Source organism: Bos indicus, chromosome 10 (genome assembly GCF_029378745.1).
Source record: "Bos indicus isolate NIAB-ARS_2022 breed Sahiwal x Tharparkar chromosome 10, NIAB-ARS_B.indTharparkar_mat_pri_1.0, whole genome shotgun sequence".
Classification (NCBI taxonomy): domain Eukaryota; kingdom Metazoa; phylum Chordata; class Mammalia; order Artiodactyla; family Bovidae; genus Bos; species Bos indicus.
The window spans coordinates 22556692-22584242 of record NC_091769.1 but is presented as its reverse complement, the minus strand read 5'-3'; the positions used below and the strand labels follow the sequence as shown (position 1 = coordinate 22584242).

Below are 27551 nucleotides of genomic sequence, written 5' to 3'. Positions count from 1 at the left end.
TCTATGATCCATCTCAGAAAGTAACCAATAGATTCATAATAATCCCACTCACCATTCTTTCTCTCAAGCAAAAATTTCTTGGTGCTGAATGTTGGGTAATGCTATATGTTCATTTGGGATCCTGAATGGTGGAAGAGGGACTTCCCCGTGGCTCAGCGGTAAATAACCCACCTGCAGTACAGGAGCTGTAGGAGATGCAGGTTCTACCCCTGGAGAAGGAAATGGCAACCCACTCCAGTATTCTTGCCTGGGAAATTCCATGGATAGAGGAGCCAGGTAGGCTACCGTGAATGGGGGTCACAAAAGAGTCAGACACAACTTACTGACTAAACAACAATTGATTTGCTGCTCTGTTTTATTGACCTCTCTGCCTAGTCTTGCACTTGAGAATGCAAGACTTTTTTCTTTCATACAGGAGATAATGTGCTCTTTTCTTCCACATTTCTTTAAACTGGTTTTTTGTTTGTTTGTTTTTCACATGAACGCTATAAAAGCTATTTTTTAAATTGTTGTTTACCTGTCTTTTGGTAATGGCTTTTCTTCTCTTTTAGGTTTTCTGATATATCATTATCTCATCTGCAGATATGCAGGTGATATTTTACCTGTTTCTTTCCAATTGTCATGCATCTAATTGTTTTTTTCTTTTGGCCATCTGCACTAAGTAGTCACTAAGCACAATGCTAAATAGTGGTAAATGTAGTGGATATCTTTGTCCTTCTCCTAACTTTAATAAGAAAGTTTCTACAACCTAGATGTCCATCGACAGATAAATGGGCAAAGAAGCTGTGATACATATGTACAATGGAATATTTCTCAGCCATAAAAAGGAACACATTTGAATCAGTCCTAATGAAATGGATGAACCTAGAACCTATTATACAGAGTAAAGTAAGTCAGAAAGAGAAAAACAAATATCGTATATTGACACATATATATGGAATCTAGAAAGATGGTACTGATAAACTTATTGCATAAAGATGGTACTGATAAACTTATTGCAGAGCAGCAATGGAGACACAGGCATAGAGAACAGACGTATGGACACAGCTGGGGTGGGGGAGGAAGGAGAGGGTGATTTGTATGGAGAGAGTAACATGGAAACATACATCAGCAAATCTAAAATAGATAGCCAATGGGAATTTGCTGTATGACTCAGGGAACTCAAACCAAGGCTCAGTAACAACCTAGAGGAGTAGAAGGGGGAGGGAGGTGAGAGGGATGTTCAAATGGGAGGGGTCATGGGTAAACCTATGGCTGATTCATGTTGATGTTTGGTAGAAACCAACACAATACTGTAAAGCAATTATCTTTCAGTTAAAAATTAATTAATTAAGTTGGAAAAAAAAAGAAAGAAAGCTTCTAGTATTTCCCCAAAGGTAGGTGCTAGTTTGAGGTTGTGGCATATGTAATTTTGTCTGTTAAGGTTTTAAGGTGTTTTTACCATATATGTGTGTTTTATTTTGTCACATTCTTTTTTGGCATCAGTGGAAATGATATGATTTTTCTTCTTAGCTCTCAAACCAGTTATTAAGCTCCTCTTAGTTGCAAACTTTTGCTCCTGTACTTTGCAGCTATTGCAGAGTGCTGATGCCTATTATGCACTGCCCCCTGGAGGTAGCTAACTTTATGGGTGTTTTTCAAGACTTCAACAGCATCATGCAGATTCTATTTTGTACATTTTGTTAAACATCCCCAAAGGGTTAACTTGAATGAATTTGAAGTAGCAGACACTCAGCCTTCATTGACTGCGACAACCCCTGTCTATCATTACTTGAGAAAATCACTATCACCTTTAACCAGGTACATACCTGCTGCTTCTGACCTAGAATGTTGAAATCACCAATCCTATGACAGGAGAGAAGGGCTTCCCTGGTAGCTCAGCTGGTAAAGAATCTACCTGCAATGCAGGAGACGCCAGCTTGATTCCTGGGTTGGGAAGATCCCCTGAAGAAGGGATAGGCTACCTACTGCAGTATTCATGGGCTTCCCTGGTGGCTCAGATGGTAAAGAATCCACCTGCAAAGTGGGAGACCCAATTAATCCCTGGGTTGGGAAGATCCCCTGGAGAATGACATAGCAACCCACTCTAGTATTCCTGCCTGGAGAATCCCCATGGACAGAGGAGCTGGGCGGGCTGCAGTCCATGGGGTCACTAAGAGTCAGACACAACTGAGAGACTAAGCATAGCATGAAATTAAAAGACTCTTGCTCCTTGGAAGGAAAGCTATGACCAACCTAGACAACATATTAAAAAGCAGAGACATTACTTTGCCAACAAAGTTCCATCTACTCAAGGCTATGGTTTTTCCAATACTCATGTATGGATGAGAGAGTTGGACCATAAAAAAAGCTGAGCACCAAAGAATTGATGTTTTTAAACTGTGGTGTTGGAGAAGACTCTTGAGAGTCCTTTGGACTGCAAGGAGATCTAACCAATCACTCCTAAAGGAAATCAGTCCCAAATATTCATTGAAAGGGCTGATGCTGAAGCTGAAGCTCCAATACTTTAGCCACCTGATGTGAAGAACTAACTCACTGGAAAAGACCCTGATACTGGGAAAGATTGAAGGCAGGAGAAGGGGATGACAGAGGACGAGATGGTTGGATGGCATCATTGACTCAATCAACATGAGTTTGAGTAAGCTCCAGGAGTTGGTGATGGACAGGGAAGCCTGGCGTGCTGTAGTCCATGAGATTCACAAAGACTCAGACATGACTGGGCAATTGGACTGAACTGAACTGATGACAGGAGAGAGAAATCTCCATGCAAATGTAAACTTCTCTTGTAGATTTTACTTCTTCCAAACAATTGTAACAACACCTCCTGCTTTTCCAGAATAAAATTCCCTTCTTGAAATTTTGCTAACATTTCTCTGCTTTCAGATTTAATATGATTTGGCAGTGCTCCTATTCAGGAAAAGAGCAATCATGCTCCCGGGAAAGTGTATCAATTGACAAACAGGCAGACTCTCCATTGGTGACTCCAAGTCTGCTGTTTTCTTCTCAAGGAGAAATGAGTGGGCTTGCAAAGACAAAGCACTGTTCACCTCAGACCCTATATCTCTAACAGGGAGTTAACTCCAATCTGAGACACAATGACACTGTGTTTCAGGAAAATGCTAGAAAAAGCAGTCTATTTTACATAACTTCATACATGAGAAAGACTTATATCCACAATTAACATCAAAGAAGATCACAGCTCTTTACTCATTGCAGACTCTCAGCCACTTACCTCATGCCCACAATAAGAACCAAAGAAAAAGAAGGGTGGGATTAGACTGCCAGGACCAGGACTTTACCCAGGTAGTACAGCTGAAAAAATGTGGTGAAGTGGTAGCACCTAGAATCATCAGGGTAAGGACTGAATGCAAAGACTAGAAAAGAACTTTCTTTTTTAACTTCTCCTCTTCTTTAGTCACCAGGGCTTCCCTGGTGGCTCAGAAGGTAAAGCATCTGCCTACAATGTGTGAGACCTGGGTTTGATCTGTGTGTGGGGAAGATCCCTGGAGAAGGGCAACCCAGTCCAGTATTTTGGCCTATAAAACCCCATGGATGGAGAAGCCTGGTGGACTACAGTCCGTGGAGTCACAAAGAGTTGGACACTACTGAGAGACTTCACTTTCACTTCTTTCAGTTCAGTTCAGTTCATTCGCTCAGTCGTGTCTGACTCTTTGTGACCCCATGGACTGCAGCACACCAGGCCTCCCAGTCGATCACCAACTCCCAGAGTTTACTCAAACTCATGTCCATTGAGTCAGTGATGCCATCCAACCATCTCATCCTCTATTGTCCCCTTCTCCTCCTTCCCTCAATCTTTCCCAAATCAGGGTCTTTTCTTCACATCATCAGAGCCAGTTCTTCGCATCCAAAGTATTAGAGTTTCACCTTCAACATCAGTCCTTCCAATGAACACCCAGGACTGATCTCCTTTAGGTGGACTGGCTGGATCTCCTTGCAGTCCAAGGGACTCTCAAGAGTCTTCTCCAACACCACAGTTCAAAAGCATTGATTCACTTCTTTAGTCAAATCCTAACCCTTGCTGTAATATAAAAGATGATGAAACAGGGTTTCATATACTGAATATGTAAAATATAGGAAATTACCAGAGATTACACAGATGCCCAGATCGAAATACAACCTAGAGGGGTGGGATGTGGTGGGAGGTGGAGCAAGGTTCAAGAGGGAGGGGTAGACTCTCCTGGGTATACAACAATAGGTATGCAACCATGTTTACCTATGATTGATTCATGCTGATATATGGCAGAAACCAACACAATATTATAAAGCAATTATATTCCAATTGAAAATTAAAAATTTAAATTAAAAAAAGAAACACTTACACTTTTGCAAAGGTACTACCATTTTCAGAGCTAGCCAGATACCAGGTTGGTCTTCACATCTGGGCGTATATTAAAAGAAACATACTGTATTTCTTTCCTTTATACTTTTATAGAGAACTTAGAGAAGTCCTAACTCTTTTAACTATTTTTAAATTGTTCAGAGTGAGAAATGTAAGAAAGTCATAGGAGACCCTAACCAATTAATGGAAAGAATCAGATCTTCTCTCAATGTTTTATTTGTGACCCTCAGAACATAGCCATATAGGCAAAGAACATGCCTTGATCCCTTACAAGTGAGGAGAGTGAAGAAGGGAGTCCCAGGTAGTAAGGACGTGAAGACAGTCATCACTAGAGAACATTTTGACACAGTGCTTTATTTTCTTTTTTCTTCACGCTTCGCCTCACTGCATGTTCTATCATCCTTTAGTTTAACTTAAGAAATTGCTCTGTATTAAGGGTAATGGAAACAAAATTTAATTTAAAAATTCAGACACCACATGAGGGCAGTGCTACCATTAACAAATGTAACTGGCTGGAAACCAGAATTATGTGAATGGGAGAAGCAGGAGCAGGTAAATTCAGTGATGCACTTGTGACAAGTGAGATTTTGATTGGTTGTGAAAACAGAATAAAGATCACTGGGGCTTCCAAAGCAAAGGAAGAAGAATCTAGGATAATGGACTAATGACAATAAGCATAATTGAACATGGTCAATTTCATGCCTCCAAACTGAATCCTGAGAGACTCCAGGCAGAAGCAGGAATGTAGCCTCACCTGCAAGCTTCCCTGATACTCCTGTGCATGCAGCTAACCTGTGAGTGGGGAGGAGGGGAGGAATGGTCAAGCCAGGGAAATGGACAACTCTGGTAAGGAAATCTAGGGGCATCCCAGGGACAATATGGAGTTTATTTTAAGAAATGCAAAAGAAATAAGGAAAGTTTTTATTTACAAAAAAAAATGTGTTTTATGTATGAACATTTTCTCACCCCTCCTGAACAGGGTCAAATGGACAACCACTGATGGAACAGAAAATCAAGGAAGGTGAGAACTTCACACTGAACTGCAGTTACAAAGACGAAGCTGATGATTTCTTCCAGTGGTAGGCAGGATCCCAGGAAAGGCATCCACTTCCTGGTGCAGTTGTTTTTGAAAGAGGAAGAGAAAAGCAGGGGAAGATTTACAGCCAAGCTTAACAAAAATGACCAGCAATTTTCTCTGCATGTGGAGGATTCCCAGCTCCATGATGCAACCACCTTCTTGTGTGCAACAGGTACACAGTGCAGCTCAGACACCTGCGCCCTGCACCTAAACCCTGCTAAGCCTGTACCTCCTGTTGAAGAGCTCCCAGGCACTGACTCTGTGCTCTGAGCAAAGCGAAACACGAAGAGCATTGTATAACAGTGTCAAAGAATTCATTTGAAGACCATGTGCAGAGGGGATAGTGTTTTCAAACACCATCTAATCTACTGATATTTTTGTTTCTCTGTGTGAAGTCCTTACTCTGTTCAAAAACCAGAGGCTTAACATCAGAAAGAAGAGAGTACTAAAGAACAGAGAGAATAGAGGAAACAGAGAAAACATCTTGCCTTTGAGCTCCTTTGTAGACTTTCACAAATATATCAAGAATACAAAATCTTGAAAGCAGTGACTATCAAATCCTGCAGTGAAAGAAAACATACTCTGCCATTCCAAAAAGACTGGCTAAGAACATTGAGTACCAAAACCTGAGGGGAAATGGTTTAAAATTTTTAAAGGGCAGAGTGAGAGGAGAACACAGTGTGATAGCAAATCTGGTTCCTCCTTAAAAGAGGATAAAATTTCAACCAGCTGACTGGAGAAGAGTCAAAGGGGCTACATTTTTAGGGGTGACCCCTAAAAGCACCTAGTTTCTTATTCCTTTCTAGAGTCAGGTGGAGGAGGAAGAGTCACATTTCAAGGAGACCATGAGCTGAAGGAGCAGTGAGTGTAGGCACAGGGTGTTGGGATCACTGTATCTCACATTCATGCCCCCCAGACAACATCCACCACAAGGGAGTGCCGAGCAACCATGTGACAAGATGGTCCAACCAAAGGATGTCACCAGCCTCATCCTTGTGTACTTCAGTGCTTGAACAATAGACCTGTGGACAGATGAGCCAAGCTGACAGAATAGGCATCCTCCATGAGACCAGAAGGATGAGATGGGGGCAGAGGATGAGATAGTTGGAAAGCATCCATGACTCAGTGGTCATGAATTTGAGCAAACTCCAGGAGATAATGAAGGACAGGGAAGCCTGCCATGCTACAGTTCATGGGGTTGCAAAGAGTCGGACACAACTTAGTGACTGAAAAACAGCAGCATGAGCCCAGAAGCAAGAGTTTTCTCTCACCAAGTCGGACCTAACTACTTCTGCCAAATGTTCAACCTGTCAGCAATAGACACAACAAAGGGCCTTCAATGTGGAATCACCCCTCCAGGAGACCAACCAGCATCTAGTTGGCAAGTTGATTACATGAAACCACTTCCATCCTGGAGGTGGCAGAAATCTTTTCCTGCTGGGAAAACTACATGTTCTGGGTACAAGTTTGGCTTCCCTTCAACAGTGCTGCGCATAGCAGCATGAACCTAGTGTTCAGAGGTTATCAAGGGATTTCACATCCCTTTGCATCAACAGACCCAATTTACAGCAAAAAGTTGGGACAATGGTTATGTGACCACTGGACATACTGATTTACTGCATATAGCATTATCTGCCAACCACTAGCCTCATAGAACATTGGAATGACCACTTTACTAAAGCACCAGCTTAGAGGTAGTGCTCTGAGAGGCTGGAGGACTATTCTTCAAGATGGTGTTGTGTTCCTGTTAGATAAAATACATGGACCTGGGAACCAAGCAGTGAAAGTTGGGTTATCTCCCCATCAACCCCCAATTCTGGTATTGGGAGAATACCAAAACTCACTTGTTCATTGTGTGTTTCCTGTTCTCATAACTCTAGTTTCATCTGGACTAGAGGTCCTATTTCCCTTTGAATGGAAAGGAGAGGATACTTTTTTGGAGGAAACAGAGAGGCTTTCACCAAGCCTAATGTTACATATGGGTTCCCTGGTGGCTCAGTGATAAAGAACCCGCCTGCCAATGCAGGAGATGCAGGTTCAATCCCTAGGTCAGGAAGATCCCCTGGAGGAGGAAATGGCAACCCACTCCAGTATTCTTGCCTGGGAAGTCCAGTGGACAAAGGAGCCTGGTGGGCTACAGTCCATGGGGTCGCAAAGAGTCGGACAAAATTTAGTGACTGAACAACAACAGCAGTGTTACATATACCACCTGGTCATCTAAGATACTCATATCCAAAGGCCAGAAGGACAGGAAAGGTGTTACTACACTGGTAGGGGCAATCGACCTTGATTATCAGGAGGATTTAGGGCTGTGGTTACCTACTGGGAGCTGGAAATGTAGGACGAAAACTCAGGGGACTCACCAGGATGACTTTTAGCATTTTCATGACCATAATTACTGTAAACAGGCAACTTTAGCAACTATGGCCTGATAAAGGGAGAATAACCAGGGGTTCAGTCCCCTTAGGGATGAAGGTCTAGATTACCTCCTCCCTGGGACAGAAATCTAGATACAGAAGTATTAGTCAAAGGTGGGGAGAATCAAGAATTAGTGGTATAGGAGGGAGATGGAAGATAATCAATATGAATTACGGTTGTGGTATCATCTATAGCAGGATTCCCTGGTGGCTCAGACGGTAAAGAGTCTGTCTGTAATGTGGGAGACCCAGGTTCGATCCCTGGGTCAGGAAGATCCCCTGGAGAAGGAAGTGGCAACCCACTCCAGTATTCTTGCCTGGAAAATCCCATGGACGGAGGAGCCTGGTTGACCACAGTCCATAGGTCACAAAGAGTCAGACATGACTGAGTGACTTCACTTTCACTTTTCATCATCTATAGCAATTGTAACATATCCCACTAATATTGTTGAGTTTTGTAAAAGAACTAGTGTTCTGAGTGGATTAAACATAGAGCACAAGAGGATCTCAGCAGTGTAAGGATGGGCTGCACAGTGCTCTTGATGCTCCACTCACATCTCTTGGCAGTCACCTCTGCACACTGAAAACCCCAGCAAGTCTGAGGACTATTTTCTGACCATGTGAACACATGTGGCCAGTGTGCAGGACTGATCAGATATACCAGAGAATTCATGTCCCCAAAGCAGCCCTCAATCTGCAATGGATAATGAGTTTATGAACTACTCCAGCTCCTCTATGCTTCATTTTGGGTAATTCCAAAGGGAAATGCTATACCATCTCCCAGAGTTACCCAGCTGGATTAAGCTCCAATTGCCCAGAATAGTAACTGACTTGATGACAACCCTCTGTATTGGCCTCCTTCCCTTCCCCTATTCACTTCCTTAATGTTTCCTAGAATCACCTTCAAATAAACTGCTGCTGCTGCTAAGTCGCTTCAGTCGTGTCCGACTCTGTGCGACCCCATAGACAGCCTCCTACCAGGCTCCTCTGTCCCTGGGATTCTCCAGGCAAGAACACTGGAGTGGGTTGCCATTTCCTTCTCCAATGCATGAAAGTGAAAAGTGAAAGTGAAGTCGCACAGTTGTGTCTGACTCTTAGTGACCTCATGGACTGCAGCCTACCAGGCTCCTCCATCCATCGGATTTTCCAGGCAAGAGTACTGGGGTGGGGTGCCATTGCCTTCTCTGGCAAATAAACTACTTACCCACAAATCCATATATTAGACCTGACTTTTGGAGAATACAAAACTAAGATACATGAATTCAAATCATGGGGCAAAGACAGCAATGGTTTAGAGGAAATTCTGGTTGTCCTTTCTTCCATTGCTATCAAACTGGCTTTAGGGGCACAGGAGATTTTAGCAGCCTCATTCAGAGCTGGTCCCAACTCTTACAATTTCCAGTTCATCTCTCTCGGTGAGAAGACTTAGCCACCCACTTCTGTTACAAGAGAACCCATGCTCACAGACAGGACCCAGTATATAGCAGAACCCCATTCTTTCTCTTGGCTTGAGGACTCCAACTCTAGAATTACATGAGTATCCCTGTCACTCCCTCTGGAAACAGAAACTGCTAGAGACTCATGGTGTGTTTTTTCCCTTGTTCCAGTATTTTTTTCAAAATAGAATGATAGTGATGGGAGCAATTTTTTTTTAAAGACAAACAATTTTTTTAATCGTTCACTGAAAAATACAAACCTGTATGTATCTGTGGTGTTATGTATTGAATGCAAGGTTTGATATTACAAGTACACATGACTTAACAGTATAACATATAAAATGATACATATTAATATGAGTCGTTTGAGGCAATTCGGTGCTGATGAGAATTCCTGCAATAGTTATTTCAGAACTTCTAAGTATAGCACAAATGAGGTCTTATTTTTTAAGTGTCCATGGAAAATATAAGCACAATTAGACAATACACATTCTGCTTCCATTTACTCTGAGTTTAGCCTGTGCTTTTTTCAGTCTCATATATCTTTGTTTTCATTATTTTGAGCAGCTCTAAAACTATAAAAAAATGAATACATTAATATAACACGTGTATTTTTATAATCCATAATTAATTGTTTATAGTTATCATACTTCACTTGTCATTTTTCTTAACACAAAGAAAAATTACAGAGTTCGCCATTGTTGCATATAAAACCCTGCCACCTCTACCTACCATTCCAGGGCCCCATTATTCTCCCTAGGATAGGACTTGGCAAAATACATTTGCCAGCTCCCTCTTCTCTTAATTTTCATCCTATAATTTTTAAAAGCTCAGAAAACAGTTTTTGCTTTCATTTGAAATGATAACCTATAGCCTAGTTCCTGAAGGGCGACCAAAAAGTATTGGGAAAACTTTCATCAGTGAGGCGTGGTCACCTGTCAGCTCTCATACCGTTTTCTGCTCTGAACCTCACGTGTCACTGAGCACAGAGGGGAACCCAGATCAGAGCAAGAGGCTTCTCAGCCTGCAGGGCAGAGCTGTGAGCATGACACTTGTTAGCTTGCTGTGGACAGTCCTGTTCTCCATGTGTCTGGGTAAGGAAGGCTTCGGTCTTTATTTATAATGTTATCTAATGGGGCTGTGAAACGGGAGAAGATTAATAGCACTGGAACTGCATTGCCTCACAGAGCCCAGTTGAAAGCTGATATGTTCTGCTGAGGTTTGGATCAAGAAGAAAAGTTGGTGGGGATGGAAACCAGCTTGGGTATCTGCCTGCTTTCTCTCTCCTATGATACCCAGTGCGGACCTTTCTCTCCTCCTTCCCACAGGACCCAGTGTAGCCCAGATGGTCAGTCAGCCTCAACCAGAAGATTCTGTACAGGAGGCAGACACAGTGACCCTGGACTGTACATATAGCACCAGAGATACTGATTATTATTTGTTCTGGTACAAACAGCCTCCCAGTGGGCAGATGGTTTACATTATTCACCAATATGCTTTTGAACAACAGAATACAACCAACGATCGCTACTCTGTGAACTTCCAGAAAGAAGCCAAAGCCTTCAGTCTCAGGATCTCAAACTCCCAGCTGGAGGATGCTGCAGTGTATTTCTGTGCGTACAGTGGTGCACAGTGAGATGAGCAATGGAGAGAGGCCTACAGAAACCTCAGACATCAGCATCTGTGCAGAGGTCGGGAGAAGTAGTTGGGCTAAGAGGAACAGAAAACCATTGCCTTCTCCTTGAAATAATAGTTGTTCCTGTCTAAATATAAGAAACACAGAGAGATGAATGTCTGTGACTTGTAGTCCTTAAATAAATATAATAACATGTATAGTACTTTCCTGTTTTACGAGGTGTCTTCATTCGTGATATCATCTGTAACCCTCATAGCTTCATATGGTATATGTGATCAGTTCAATTTCTGAAGCATTTCTTCTGTCTAGCAAATCTTTATAATTTTCCTGGGAACTCTTACCTCCAGGAATCTTAATCTTTTCCAAGTTGTTCATAGGTGTTTGTCCTTTTAACTGTCCTCCTTGACCAAAACTGAAACTCCTCAGAAAAAGACACCTATTTTAGTACACAACAGTTGTGACAATGTGGACATAACCAGGGAAGGATCCCACTGGTCTCACCACAGACTTAAGAGATAACCTAGGTTGATTTCACTGAACCTGCAGCTCTGACTGCCACCTAGGTCACTTTGAACTCCTTGAGCTGATGGTCCATCAGGCAAAGACAGGAATTACTAGATGGAGGGGTTATTGACCCTGATTATCATGGAGTACCAGGTTGTTGCAGCACAATGAAAACAAAAATGAATATGTCTGGAATGCAAGTGTTTCACATGGGGTATTTCCAGGCCCAGTAAAAACAGCAAACGGTCACTGTGGCAACAAGGTCTAAAAAGAACAAACTAAGAACAGAGGCCTCTCAGCAATGAGGGTCTGGGCCACCAAACCCGGTAAGAATTTGAGTTTGCTAAATTTCTGTCCTGGCGGCCGCCCCTGACCTCGGACGCGGGGTAACTCCTCTCGTCACCGCCCCTGACCTCGGACGCTGTATCGCCTCTCAGCCGTTCCTGCGCCGTCGCAATCTGGCACTCTCGGCCGCTGCCCCTGACCTCAGACGTGGGGTAACTCCTCTTGGCCGCTGCCCTTCGGGATTGGGTCCTCCGGGCTTCTGCTCCTGACCTCGGACGTCAGGTAGCTCCTCTCGCCTGCGCTTTGGCGTGCCCCAGCGGCTGGGAGGAGATACCCCACGCCCTTAAGCCCGAGGCCAGGGGCAGCAGGCGGGAGGAGCTACCCCACGCCCCCACGCCCGAGGCCACGGGCGGTGGCCAGGAGGACCAACCCCACGCAGTGGCTGCCCGGGCAAAGGAGGGCCTAGAGGAGGTATCCCACGTTTAAGGTCAGGAAGGGAGGCGGTGAGGAGATACCCCTCATCCAAGGTAAGGAGCATTGCCGCGCTTTGCTGGAGCAGCCGTGAAGAGATACCCCACGCCCAAGGTAAGAGAAACCCAAGTAAGATGGTAGGTGTTGCAAGAGGGCATCAGAGGGCAGACACACTGAAACCATAATCACAGAAAACTAGTCAATCTAATCACACTAGGACCACAGCCTTGTCTAACTCAATGAAACTAAGCCATGCCCAAGGCGGGAGGGTCATGGTGGAGAGATCTGACAGAATGTGGCCCACTGGAGAAGGGAATGGCAAACCACTTCAGTATTCTTGCCTTCAGAACCCCATGAACAGTATGAAAAGGCAAAATGATGGGATACTGAAAGAGAGACTCCCCGGGTCAGTAGGTGCCCAATATGCTACTGGAGATCAGTGGAAAAATAACTCCAGAAAGAATGAAGGGTTGGAGCCAAAGCAAAAAGAATACCCAGCTGTGGATGTGCCTGGTGATAGAAGCAAGGTCTGATGCTGTAAAGAGCAATATTGCATAGGAACCTGGAATGTCAGGTCCATGAATCAAGGCAAACTGGAAGTGGTCAAGCAAGAGATGGCAAGAGTGAATGTCAACATTCTAGGAATCAGCGAACTGAAATGGACTGGAATGGGTGAATTTAACTCAGATGACCATTATATCTACTACTGCAGGCAGGAATCCCTCAGAAGAAATGGAGTAGCCGTCATGGTCAACAAGAGTCCAAAATGCAGTAGTTGGATGCAATCTCAAAAACGACAGAATGATCTCTGTTTGTTTCCAAGGCAAACCATTCAATATCACAGTAATCCAAGTCTATGTCCCAACCAGTAATGCTGAAGAAGCTGAAGTTGAATGGTTATATGAAGACCTACAAGAACTTTTAGAACTAACACCCAAAAAAGATGTCCTTTTCATTATAGGGGACTGGAATGCAAAAGTAGGAAGTCAAGAAACACCTGGGGTAACAGGCAAATTTGGCCTTGGAATACGGAATGAAGCAGGGCAAAGTCTAATAGAGTTTGGCCAAGAAAATGCACTGCTCATAGCAAACACCCTCTTCCAAAAACACAAGAGAAGACTCTACACATGGACATCACCAGATGGTCAAAACCAAAATCAGATTGATTATATTCTTTGCAGCCAAAGATGGAGAAGCTCTATACAGTCAGCAAAAACAAGACCAGGAGCTGACTGTGGCTCAGACCATGAACTCCTTATTGCCAAATTCAGACTTAAATTGAAGAAAGTAGGGAAAACCACTAGACCATTCAGGTATGACCTAAATCAAATCCCTTATGATTATACGTGGAAGTGAGAAATAGATTTAAGGGCCTAGATCTGGTAGATAGAGTGCCTGATGAACTATGGAATGAGGTTCGTGACATTGTACAACAGACAGGGATCAACCATCCCCATGGAAAAGAAATGCACAAAAGCAAAATGGCTTTCTGGGGAGGCCTTACAAATAGCTATGAAAAGAAGAGAAGCGAAAAGCAAAGGAGAAAAGGAAACATATAAACATCTGAATGCAGAGTTCCAAAGAATAGCAAGAAGAGATAAGAAAGCCTTCTTCAGTGATCAATGCGAAGAAAAGAGGAAAACAACAGAATGGGAAAGACTAGAGATCTCTTCAAGAAAATCAGAGATACCAAAGAACATTTCATGCAAAGATGAGCTCGATAAAGGACAGAAATGGTATGGACCTAACAGAAGCAGAAGATATTAAGAAGAGATGGCAAGAATACACAGAAGAACTGTACAAAAAGATCTTCACGACCCAGATAATCACGATGGTGTGATCACTCACCTAGAGCCAGACATCCTGGAATGTGAAGTCAAGTGGGCCTTAGAAAGCATCACCAGGAACAAAGCTAGTGGAGGTGATGAAATTCCAGTTGAGCTATTCCAAATCCTGAAAGATGATTCTGTGAAAGTGCTGCACTCAATATGCCAGCAAATTTGGAAAACTCAGCAGTGGCCACAGGACTGGAAAAGGTCAGTTTTCATTCCAATCCCAAAGAAAGGCAATGCCAAAGAATGCTCAAACTACCACACAATTGCACTCATCTCACACGCTAGTAAAGTCATGCTTAAAATTCTCCAAGCCAGGCTTCAGCAATATGTGAACAATGAACTTCCTGATGTTCAAGCTGGTTTTAGAAAAGGCAGAGGAACCAGAGATCAAATTGCCAACATCTGATGGATCATGGAAAAAGCAAGAGAGTTCCAAAAAAACATCTATTTCTGCTTTATTGACTATGCCAAAGCCTTTGACTGTGTGGATCACAAGAAACTGTGGAAAATTCTGAAAGAGATGGGAATACCAGACCACCTGATCTGCCTCTTGAGAAATAATGTATGCAGGTCAGGAAGCAACAGTTAGAACTGGACATGGAACAACAGACTGGTTCCAAATAGGAAAAGGAGTTCGTCAAAGCTGTGTATTGTCACCCTGTTTATTTAACTTATATGCAGAGTACATCATGAGAAGTGCTGGACTGGAAGGAACACAAGCTGGAATCAAGATTGCTGGGAGAAATATCAATAACCTCAGATATGCAGATGACACCACCCTTATGGCAGAAAGTGAAGAGGAACTAAAAAGCCTCTTGATGAAGGTGAAAGTGGAGAGTGAAAAAGTTGGCTTAAAGCTCAACATTCAGAAAATGAAGATCATGGCATCCGGTCCCACCACTTCATGGGAAATAGATGGGGAAACAGTGTCAGACTTTATTTTTCTGGGCTCCAAAACCACTGCAGATTGTAACTGCAGCCATGAAATTAAAAGACACTTACTTCTTGGAAGGAAAGTTATGACCAACCTAGACAGCATATTCAAAAGCAGAGACATAACTTTGCCAACAAAGGTTCGTCTAGTCAAGGCTATGGCTTTTTCCTGTGGTCATGTATGGATGTGAGAGTTGGACTGTGAAGAAGGCTGAGTGCCAAAGAATTGATGCTTTTGAACTGTGGTGTTGGAGAAGACTCTTGAGAGTCCCTTGAACTGCAAGGAGATCCAATCAGTCCATTCTGAAGGAGATCAGCCCTGGGTGTTCTTTGGAAGGAATGATGCTAAAGCTGAAACTCCAGTACTTTGGCCACCTCATGCGAAGAGTTGACTCATTGGAAAAGACTCTGATGCTGGGAGGGATTGGGGGCAAGAGGAGAAGGGGATGACAGAGGATGAGATGGCTGGATAGCATCACTGACTCGATGGACATGAGTCTAAGTGAACTCCAGGAGTTGGTGATGGACAGGGAGGCCTGGCGTGCTGCGATTCATGGGGTCGCAAAGTGTCGGACATGACTGAGTGACTGATCTGATCTGATCTGATCTGAAAGTTCTGTCTGATATACAGAAGTTGGAGAGCATCGCAGAGGAGGGAGAAGGTGAGTACCACTTAAAGGAGTGGGGCCTGAAGCTCAGGTCATACCACCTCATGTATCAAGTGTTTCAGATGGATTGCAGCCTGCCACGACCTTGAATACTCAGAGACACAGTGGAAATAACATGAGACAAGCACACATCTGTGTATTGTCAAAGCGAGCTCTGTAACAAATATCTCATGTGCCTTATTGTCACATCCAAATACCTAGGTCTGATGTTATCAATAGCTGTGACAAATCTGTCAACACTGGGACTCATCTCAAGCTGAAAACATGCAACATTAAGCATCCACTGTGTCTTAGTTTTACTTCGTACCCCAGGGCCTTTTCTGATTCCTTGGGAGCTCATTCATTCCATGTACAAGCACAACCTGAAACTAAAGGGGAATTACCACCCCTGCCAGCAAGCACCAACCAGAAGGAAAACGGATGGATGTATACACAGATTATTGCCTCCCAACGATAATCCAGAGATGCATCTTGTATGTTTCTTGGAGATGCTGGCAGAATCAAGCCCCAATACTGCGCTGTCTACTTTCTCATTTTTGCTTCTTAAGATCACTTCCTAAATAAACTGCCTTCACCTGAATTCTTGCTTTCAGATCAGATCAGATCAGAGCACTCGCTCAGTCGTGTCCGACTCTTTGCGACCCCAAGAATTGCAGCACGCCAGGCCCCCATGTCCATCACCAACTCCCGGAGTTCACTCAGACTCATGTCCATCGAGTCAGTGATGCTATCCAGCCATCTCATCCTCTGTCATCCCCTTCTCCTCTTGCCCCCAATCCCTCCCAGCATCAGAGTCTTTTCCAATGAGCCACTCTTCGCATGAGGTGGCCAAAGTACTGGAGTTTCAGCTTTAGCATCATTCCTTCCAAAGAAATCCCAGGGCTGATCTCCTTCAGAATGGACTGGTTGGATCTCCTTGAAGTCCAAGGGACTCTCAAGAGTCTTCTCCAACACCAGAGTTCAAAAGCATCAGTTCTTCGGCGCTCTGCCTTCTTCACAATCCAACTCTCACATCCATACATGACCATAGGAAAAACCATAGCCTTGACTAGACGAAACTTTGTTGGCAAAGTAATGTCTCTGCTTTTGAATATGCTATCTTGGTTGGTCATAACTTTGCAAGGAGACAAAATTAAAACAGAGGTGCTTTAAAATTTTGATAGAGAAAGAATGGAAGAAAGTTCAAGGTAAACTTTACTGGGCTGATTTCTTTACTGGGCAAGTGGGTACTTGAGTGATTACGTAACTGGAAAAATAGAAGCTGACACCTTATTTTTTCAAAAGATAGTGAAATAAATTCGTATTTATGAAAATCCAGTCTCGGTAGATGTATGATCGTATCCTTATTTACCAAGTCTCAATTTTTATTAATATCATTATCCCTGTACCTGAATCTGCTCATCCTCATTATTTAAACCTCATTCCTATTTCTTCTCAAAATATACCTCTATTCCAGTCTATTCTCCGTACCAACCCATAAGCATCTCAGTCTCTTGAATTTCTTTTCTGGTTTTTCCACTCACCCAAATTTCCCTTTCATGTATATATCAGGCTGGTCAAATCATATTGGTCCCATAAGCACACCTCAAAACTTTATCTCCTCCAAGTTCTTCTCTAATAGTGAATCCTTGAATCCCTTCTCTCCAGTGGTCACAGACTCCTTATAGAACAGATTTCTTGACTAAACCAAGTTCCTTCTGTGCCTCAGTAATTATTTCCATGACCTGAAGAGGGCACTGCTTGCACGGTTGACGACAGAGAATCAACGGCCCATCTGACAAACCAGTTCCTGTCTTGAAGCCAGGATGTCACCAAGGTTCTGATGAGAACAAGAGGCTTTTATCTCCCTGAAGGAGAGAACTGCCAGCATGGCAGGCCCCGGTTTGCTGTGGGCAGCCGTGGTCTCCATCTATCTTGGTAAGGAAAGCATATGTATTTGCTTTTACTAACAGCCACTAGGACTGGGAAGTAGGAAGAAAAATTATTAACACAGGTATCTTGTTACTTCCTCATGGGTCCAAGCTCCAGGGGGCAAGAAAGCTGATGAATTTTACTGAAGTTTAGATCAAGCAGAAGAAAGGTGGGTGGCAATGGGGACCAGCTTGGACATCTGCCTGCTTTCTCTCTCCTGTGACACCCAGTGCGGACCTTTCTCTCCTCCTTCCCACAGGACCCAGTGTGGCCCAGACGGTCACTCAGCCTCAACCACAAGAGTCTGTACAGGAGACAGGCACAGTGACCCTGGACTGTACATATAGCACCAGAGATACTGATTATTTGTTCTGGTACAAACAGTCTCCCAGCGGGGAGATGGTTTTCATTATTCGCCAAAATGCTTATGAACAACGGAATGCAACCAATGATCGCTACTCTGTGAACTTCCAGAAAGAAGCCAAAGCCTTCAGTCTCAAAATCTCAGACTCCCAGCTGGAGGATGCTGCAGTGTATTTCTGTGCTTAAAGTGGTGCACAGTGAGATGAGCAATGGAGAAAGGCCTACAGAAACCTCAGACCTCAGCATCTGTGCAGAGGTTGGGGGGAAGTAGCTGGGGTAAAAGGAACAGAAAATCATAGACTTCTCCTTGAAATAATAGTTGTTCCTATCTAAATATAAGACACACAGAGAGATGAATGTCTGTGACTTGTAGTCCTTAAATAAATATAATAACATGTATAGTACTTTCCTGTTCTACGAAGTGTCTTCATTCGTGATATCATCTGTAACCCTCATAGCTTCATATGGTATACGTGATCAGTTCGATTTCTGAAGCATTTCTTCTGTCTAGCAAATCTTTATAATTTTCCTGGGAACTCTTACCTCCAAGAATCTTAATCTTTTCCAAGTTGTTCATAGGTGTTTGTCCTTTTAACTGTCCTCCTTGACCAAAACTGAAACTCCTCAGAAAAAGACACCTATTTTAGTACACAACAGTTGTGACAGTGTGGACATAACCAGGGAAGGATCCCACTGGTCTCACCACAGACTTAAGAGATAACCTAGGTTGATTTCACTGAACCTGCAGCTCTGACTGCCACCTAGGTCACTTTGAACTCCTTGAGCTGATGGTCCATCAGGCAAAGACAGGAATTACTAGGTGGAGGGGTTATTGACCCTGATTATCATGGAGTACCAGGTTGTTGCAGCACAATGAAAACAAAAATGAATATGTCTGGAATGCAAGTGTTCCACATGGGGTATTTCCAGGCCCAGTAAAAACAGCAAACGGTCACTGTGGCAACAAGGTCTAAAAAGAACAAACTAAGAACAGAGGCCTCTCAGCAATGAGGGTCTGGGCCACCACACCTGGTAAGAATTTGAGTTTGCTAACGTTCTGTCCCGGCGGCCGCTCCTGACCTCTGAGGCAGGGTAACTCCTCTCGTCGCGGTCCCTGACCTCGGACGCTGGGTAGCTCCTCTCGGCCGCCCCCCTGACCTTGGACGTGGGGTACTCCTCTTGGCCGTTCCTGCACCGTCGCAATCTGGCACTCTCCGCCGCTGCCCCTGACCTCAGACGTGGGGTAACTCCTCTTGGCCACTGCCCTTCAGGCATGGGGTGCTCCCGGCTTCTGCCCCTGACCTTGAACGTGGGGTAGCTCCTCTCCTCTGCGCTTTCGCAGCCACCTGCGCTTTGGCGCGCCCCAGCGGACAGGAGGAGATACCCCACGCCCTTAAGCCCGAGGCCAGGGGCAGTGGCCGGGAGTCCCGACCCCACGCAGTGGCTGTGCGAGCACAGGAGGGCCTAGAGGAGTTATCCCACGTTGAAGGTCAGGAAGGGCGGCAGTGAGAAGATACCCTTCATCCAAGGTAAGGAGCATTGGCTGTGCTTTGCTGGAGCAGCCGTGAAGAGATACCCCACGCCCAAGGTAAGAGAAACCCAAGTAAGACGGTAGGTGTTGCAAGAAGGCATCAGAGGGCAGACACACTGAAACCATAATCACAGAAAACTAGTCAATCTAATCACACTAGGACCACAGCCTTGTCTAACTCAATGAAACTAAGCCATGCCCGTGGGGCAACCCAAGGTGGGAGGGTCATAGTGGAGAGATCTGACAGAATGTGGCCCACTGGAGAAGGGAATGGCAAATCACTTCAGCATTCTTGCCTTCAGAACCCCATGAACAGTATGAAAAGGCAAAATGATGGGATACTGAAAGAGAGACTCCCCGGGTCAGTAGGTGCCCAATATGCTACTGGAGATCAGTGGAGAAATAACTCCAGAAAGAATGAAGGGTTGGAGCCAAAGCAAAAAGAATACCCAGCTGTGGATGTGCCTGGTGATAGAAGCAAGGTCTGATGCTGTAAAGAGCAATATTGCATAGGAACCTGGAATGTTAGGTCCATGAATCAAGGCAAACTGGAAGTGGTCAAGCATGAGATGGCAAGAGTGAATGTCAACATTCTAGGAATCAGCGAACTGAAATGGACTGGAATGAGTGAATTTAACTCAGATGACCATTATATCTACTACTGCAGGCAGGAATCCCTCAGAAGAAATGGAGTAGCCATCACGGTCAACAAGAGTCCAAAATGCAGTAGTTGGATGCAATCTCAAAAACGACAGAATGATCTCTGTTTGTTTCCAAGGCAAACCATTCAATATCACAGTAATCCAAGTCTATGCCCCAACCAGTAATGCTGAAGAAGCTGAAGTTGAATGGTTATATGAAGACCTACAAGAACTTTTAGAACTAACACCCAAAAAAGATGTCCTTTTCATTATAGGGGACTGGAATGCAAAAGTAGGAAGTCAAGAAACACCTGAAGTAACAGGCAAATTTGGCCTTGGAATACGGAATGAAGCAGGGCAAAGTCTAATAGAGTTTGGCCAAGAAAATGCACTGCTCATAGCAAACACCCTCTTCCAAAAACACAAGAGAAGACTCTACACATGGACATCACCAGATGGTCAACACCAAAATCAGATTGATTATATTCTTTGCAGCCAAAGATGGAGAAGCTCTATACAGTCAGCAAAAACAAGACCAGGAGCTGACTGTGGCTCAGACCATGAACTCCTTATTGCCAAATTCAGACTTAAATTGAAGAAAGTAGGGAAAACCACTAGACCACTCAGGTATGACCTAAATCAAATCCCTTATGATTATACGTGGAAGTGAGAAATAGATTTAAGGGCCTAGATCTGGTAGATAGAGTGCCTGATGAACTATGGAATGAGGTTCGTGACATTGTACAACAGACAGGGATCAACCATCCCCATGGAAAAGAAATGCACAAAAGCAAAATGGCTTTCTGGGGAGGCCTTACAAATAGCTATGAAAAGAAGAGAAGCGAAAAGCAAAGGAGAAAAGGAAACATATAAACATCTGAATGCAGAGTTCCAAAGAATAGCAAGAAGAGATAAGAAAGCCTTCTTCAGCGATCAATGCAAAGAAATAGAGGAATACAACAGAATGGGAAAGACTAGAGATCTCTTCAAGAAAATCAGAGATACCAAAGGAACATTTCATGCAAAGATGAGCTCGATAAAGGACAGAAATGGTATGGACCTAACAGAAGCAGAAGATATTAAGAAGAGATGGCAAGAATACACAGAAGAACTGTACAAAAAATCTTCATGATCCAGGTAATCACGATGGTGTGATCACTCACCTAGAGCCAGATATCCTGGAATGTGAAGTCAAGTGGGCCTTAGAAAGCATCACCAGGAACAAAGCTAGTGGAGGTGATGGAATTCCAGTTGAGCTATTCCAAATCCTGAAAGATGATTCTGTGAAAGTGCTGCACTCAATATGCCAGCAAATTTGGAAAACTCAGCAGTGGCCACAGGACTGGAAAAGGTCAGTTTTCATTCCAATCCCAAAGAAAGGCAATGCCAAAGAATGCTCAAACTACCACACAATTGCACTCATCTCACACGCTAGTAAAGTCATGCTTAAAATTCTCCAAGCCAGGCTTCAGCAATATGTGAACAATGAACTTCCTGATGTTCAAGCTGGTTTTAGAAAAGGCAGAGGAACCAGAGATCAAATTGCCAACATCTGATGGATCATGGAAAAAGCAAGAGAGTTCCAGAAAAACATCTATTTCTGCTTTATTGACTATGCCAAAGCCTTTGACTGTGTGGATCACAAGAAACTGTGGAAAATTCTGAAAGAGATGGGAATACCAGACCACCTGATCTGCCTCTTGAGAAATAATGTATGCAGGTCAGGAAGCAACAGTCAGAACTGGACATGGAACAACAGACTGGTTCCAAATAGGAAAAGGAGTACGTCAAGGCTGTATATTGTCACCCTGTTTATTTAACTTATATGCAGAGTACATCATGAGAAGTGCTGGACTGGAAGGAACACAAGCTGGAATCAAGATTGCTGGGAGAAATATCAATAACCTCAGATATGCAGATGACACCACCCTTATGGCAGAAAGTGAAGAGGAACTCAAAAGCCTCTTGATGAATGTGAAAGAGGAGAGTGAAAAAGTTGGCTTAAAGCTCAACATTCAGAAAATGAAGATCATGGCATCCAGTCCCATCTCTTCATGGGAAATAGATGGGGAAACAGTGTCAGACTTTATTTTTCTGGGCTCCAAAATCACTGCAGGTGGTGATTGCAGCCATGAAATTAAAAGATGCTTACTCCTTGAAAGGAAAGTTATGACCAAAGTAGATAGCATATTCAAAAGCAGAGACGTTACTTTGCCAACAAAGGTTCATCTAGTCAAGGCTATGGTTTTTCCTGTGGTCGTGTATGGATGTGAGAGTTGGATTGTGAAGAAGGCTGAGCGCTGAAGAATTGATGCTTTTGAACTGTGGTGTTGGAGAAGACTCTTGAGAGTCCCTTGGACTGCAAGGAGATCCAACCAGTCCATTCTGAAGGAGATCAGCCCTGGGATTTCTTTGGAAGGAATGATGCTGAAGCTGAAACTCCAGTACTTTGGCCACCTCATGCAAAGAGTTGACTCATTGGAAAAGACTCTGATGCAGGGAGAGATTAGGGGCAAGAGAAGAGGACGCAGAGGATGAGATGGCTGGATGGCATCACTGACTCGATGGACATGAGTCTGAGTGAACTCCGGGAGTTGGTGATGGACAGGGAGGCCTGGCGTGCTGAGTTTCATGGGGTCACAAAGAGTCAGACACAACTGAGCGACTGATCTGATCTGATCAGATCTGAAATTTCTGTCTGATATACAGAAATTTGGAGAACATCACAGAGGAGGGAGAAGGTGAGTACCACTTAAAGGAGTGGGGCCTGAAGCTCAGGTCATACCACCTCGTGTATCAAGTGTTTCAGATGGATTGCAGCCTGCCACGACCTTGAATACTCAGAGACACAGTGGAAATAACATGAGACAAGCACACATCTGTGTACTGTCAAAGCGAGTTCTGTAACAAATATCTCATGTGCCTTATTGTCACATACAAATACCTAGGTCTGATGTTATCAATAGCTGTGAAAAATCTGTGGACACGGGACTCATCTCAAGGTGATAACATGCAATATTAAGCATCCACTGTATCTTAGTTTTACTTCCTACCCCAGGGCCTTCTCTAATTCCTTGGGAGATCATTCAGTCCATGGGCAAACACAGTTTGAAAATAAAGGGGAATTACCACCCCTGCCAGCAAGCACCAACCAGAAGGAATAGGGATGGATGCATACACAGATTCTTGCCTCTCAACGATAATCCTGAGATGCATCTTGTATGTTTCTTGGAGATGCTGGCAGAATCAAGCCCCAGTACTGCGCTATCTACTTTCTCATTTCTGCTTCTTAAGATCACTTCCTAAATAAACTGCCTTCACCTGAATTCTTGCTTTAGGCTCCTCTTTTGGGGTTGCAAGGAGACAAAATTAAAACAGAGGTGCTTTAAAATTTTAATAGAGAAAGAATGGAAGAAAGTTCAAGGTGAACCTTACCTGTCTGATTTCTAACAAGAGCAGGCAGGTACTTGAGTGATTACCTAACTGGAAAAATAGAAGCTGATACCTTATTTTTTCAAAAGCTAGTGAAATAGATCGTATTTATGAAAATCCAGTCTCTGTAGATGTATAATCATATCCTTACTTACCAATCTCAATTTTTATTAGTATCATTATCCCTGTCTGCCGGGGTCCAGCCCCGGTTGTTCCAGTGAATTCGAAGGGGAGATGGCTTCGGCAATCAGGAAACAATAGCTTTAATTAAATATTAATTAGAGATATAAAGAGTAATAAAATAAGGATAGCTCAGTGAGAAAATTCAGTGGAGAAAAGAGGCTGAATAACTTGGTTTATGTGGAAAACCAATAAAACTTCAACACAAGAAGTTTGCACCACCCATGTAGGCCACAGGCATCTTCCCATTCTCCCAAGGGAGAGGAGACACTAAGGCCTCCCCGGTCAGATCTTAGAAGCCCAGGCAAAATTAGTAGGTTTGTCAGGCCTCCGCGCTCCAGATGGGAATTAAGCCAGAAGGTGAAAGAAAGAATGACATGAGGAGACCAGTCTTTCAAGGAACTGATCCCATTCTTTATTTTCCAGGGTCCGTTTTTATACACAGAGATGTAATACAAAAGTCACGTGGGGTCAGCAGTCCTGACTTTTATCAAAATCAGGTGCTTCATACAAATGTATACAAAGGTCTTAGGGGTGTTACATGATCTTCTGGCCAGGGGGCCTGCTGACAATTTATGACCCTCTCTTTGTGACAGCAGTCAGTCAACCGGAACACTTATTTCTCCAGGGGTGATTATTCTTAAAACAGACGCCATCTTCTGAAGGCATCAGATAAAGTTACATTCCTATAGGGTGAGGGTATAGTGGGTTTTAATTAAGGAAAGAATTTGCTTAGCCTAAGGTCTAACGTGATTAATATCAAAGGTTAATACTTATTTCTCTTATATGTTAGTTATATTCATTAATGTGTATAAGGCGCAAGGGATATGGAGATGTAGCAGCAAATTTTGGCTCAACAATAAAACCCTCCACCGGTATAATTCCTAACTAGCCCACTAATACTATAGTAAAAATTTTCTAACTTCTCAAAAAAATCTGTTTTTAAAAGGTTTAAAGCATCTCGTGCCTCTCACGGCTGGGAGGCTGTGAACAATCACATGTGGCCGGACAAACCTGTCAGGCAGGCTAGAGAACCTTCAGAGGAGTTGGTAGGTTGAAACACTCCTGTCATGCCCAGGAAATATTATTAACTGGAGCTGTAAGTTAACTCTTTTTCAGAGCGAGGTGGTAGGGGACAGCCCCCCGTAAAGTCAGAGGTGTAGGTGAGAGCACAAAGCAGTAGTGTAGGCAGACTCTGGTTTTGGGGGTAGATGCTCGAGAATTTCCAGGGGGACTCCTGAGCCTCGATCCCGCCTTTGCGTATGCCGAGGCTCCTTCCTCATAATCTTTGCCACGGGCAGAGATCCTCACGCTGGCTCCCGGCACCTGTCCCTGAATCTGCTCATCCTCATTATTTAAACCTCATTCCTATTTCTTCTCAAAATATACCTCTATTCCAGTCTATTCTCCTTACCAACCCATAAGCATCTCAGTCTCTTGAATTTCTTTTCTGGTTTTTCCACTCACCCAAATTTCCCTTTTATGTATATATCAGGCTGGTCAAATCATATTGGTCCCATAAGCACACCTCAAAACTTTATCTCCTCCAAGTTCTTCTCTAATAGTGAATCCTTGAATCCCTTCTCTCCAGTGGTCACAGACTCCTTATAGAACAGATTTCTTGACTAAACCAAGTTCCTTCTGTGCCTCAGTAATTATTTCCATGACCTGAAGAGGGCACTGCTTGCACGGTTGACGACAGAGAATCAACGGCCCATCTGACAAACCAGTTCCTGTTCTGAAGCCAGGATGTCACCAAGGTTCTGATGAGAACAAGAGGCTTTTATCTCCCTGAAGGAGAGAACTGCCAGCATGGCAGGCCCCGGTTTGCTGTGGGCAGCCATGGTCTCCATCTATCTTGGTAAGGAAAGCATATGTATTTGCTTTTACTAACAGCCACTAGGACTGGGAAGTAGGAAGAAAAATTATTAACACAGGTATCTTGTTACTTCCTCATGGGTCCAAGCTCCAGGGGGCAAGAAAGCTGATGAATTTTACTGAAGTTTAGATCAAGCAGAAGAAAGGTGGGTGGCAATGGGGACCAGCTTGGACATCTGCCTGCTTTCTCTCTCCTGTGACACCCAGTGCGGACCTTTCTCTCCTCCTTCCCACAGGACCCAGTGTGGCCCAGACGGTCACTCAGCCTCAACCACAAGAGTCTGTACAGGAGACAGGCACAGTGACCCTGGACTGTACATATAGCACCAGTGAGAGTGATTATTATTTGTTCTGGTACAAACAGCCTCCCAGCGGGGAGATGGTTTACATTATTCGCCAAAATGCTTATGAACAACAGAATGCAACCAACGATCGCTACTCTGTGAACTTCCAGAAAGAAGCCAAAACCTTCAGTCTCAAGATCTCAGACTCCCAGCTGGAGGATGCTGCAGTGTATTTCTGTGCTTACAGTGGTGCACGGTGAGATGAGCAATGGAGAGAGGCCTACAGAAACCTCAGACCTCAGCATCTGTGCAGAGGTTGGGGGGAAGTAGCTGGGGTAAAAGGAACAGAAAATCATGGACTTCTGTAGAGGAAAAAATATTATTCCATCTGCCTATAGGAAACACAAAGGATATCTATAAGCTGAAGTTCTCAAAATAGTAATAAAAATAATGGAGGTACATAATGCTTTATAAAGTATTTACATTCATATGTATTTAACTTTCAAAACCCTGTTGATAGGAGAGGTAAGATATTCTGTGTCACTACCATCCAGGGATTTTTATAGCTCTAACTAAAGCTGTGTTCTCTATCTGCATGTTCCATTATCATATCCAAGTCAATATATCTGAAATCGAATGTTTCATACTCCCCACAAATCTTATTTGTTATTTTCCTCAGCTTTGATCAGGTTTAAAACACACAATAAAAATCTTCTATTTCTGGGCTTGGAGAATTTCTTCATCACTTACCCCCCAGCCTGGGCTGTCTAATTTTGTGGTGTGTGTGTGCACCCACATCTAATTTCTTTATAATTACAAAACAGTGTGACAAACTACATCACATTTATCTCATTGTTTCCGTTTCTGACTTCAACCTAATTCCACCCTCTTTTTCTCAAATTTCCTTAAAGCACAATTGGCCTGATCTAGAACTTAAGGAAAGAGAACAAACACATCCAAAGGGATTGCATGTGCTGCTAGTACTTGTCAGCAAATGCAAATTAATAATTAAAAGAAAACAAAAATATTAATCTCTGGTTATGCTACCACTGCTTCTGGGATGTGGTGAGCCATTTAGAAGAACCAGGTCTAAAGGTGGGGCCAAGCAGTTGTCATAGCCAGAGTCACCACCTAACATCCCCCGAGAAACCGGAAATGTCTGGACCTGGAAATGATTCCACCTTACTTATGTGAAAGGGAAAAAATGATAAAATCGGAAAAATGATGCCAATAATTCTTTGTATGTCCATAATCTGCCCTCCCCAGTACATAGCTATGAAGACCCCCCTCCTGGAGCATTTAATTCTATCTGCCTACTTTGAGTGAATGATAAAGTTGGAAAAGATATTCCATGACTGAAATAGTTAAGCCTAATGAGAGGGTTCCAGACCTCCAGAATGCTCCAGGGAGGGGTTTCCATGAAAAATCAGGGAAGACAAATCAGCCAAAGTTTTGTTTTTTGTTTTTTGGTTTTTGGTTTTTGGTTTTTTTTTTTTTTTTTGCTTTCTTTTGAAGTCCTGATGGAAAAGGAAATCAACACTGACAGTACAAAAATTAGTGCTAAATGTTATAAATTGTGCTTTCTTTTTCTTTCTACTGTTCTAGATCAATGAGTCTAGGGTAGATGTGGCATGTAGTAATCACCTGGGAGTTAAAGACTACAGTCTTCACCCTCAAACCTTGAGAATAACCACAGTTACATTGTTAC

General features: G+C 43.4%; 3 gene segments (V, D, J or C); all 3 read left to right on the top strand.

Moving 5' to 3' along the window:
- Positions 1-27551, top strand: part of LOC109564835 (T cell receptor delta constant-like) — a gene marked incomplete in the record, with an annotated part of 620053 nt that overhangs the window by 263843 nt on the left and 328659 nt on the right.
- LOC139185214 (T cell receptor alpha variable 38-2/delta variable 8-like) lies at positions 17417-18169 on the top strand. The segment is given in 2 exon segments: positions 17417-17540; positions 17794-18169. Coding segments are annotated over 2 exon segments (339 nt in total).
- Positions 25423-26185, top strand: LOC109564216 (T cell receptor alpha variable 38-2/delta variable 8-like). The segment is given in 2 exon segments: positions 25423-25542; positions 25796-26185. Coding segments are annotated over 2 exon segments (357 nt in total).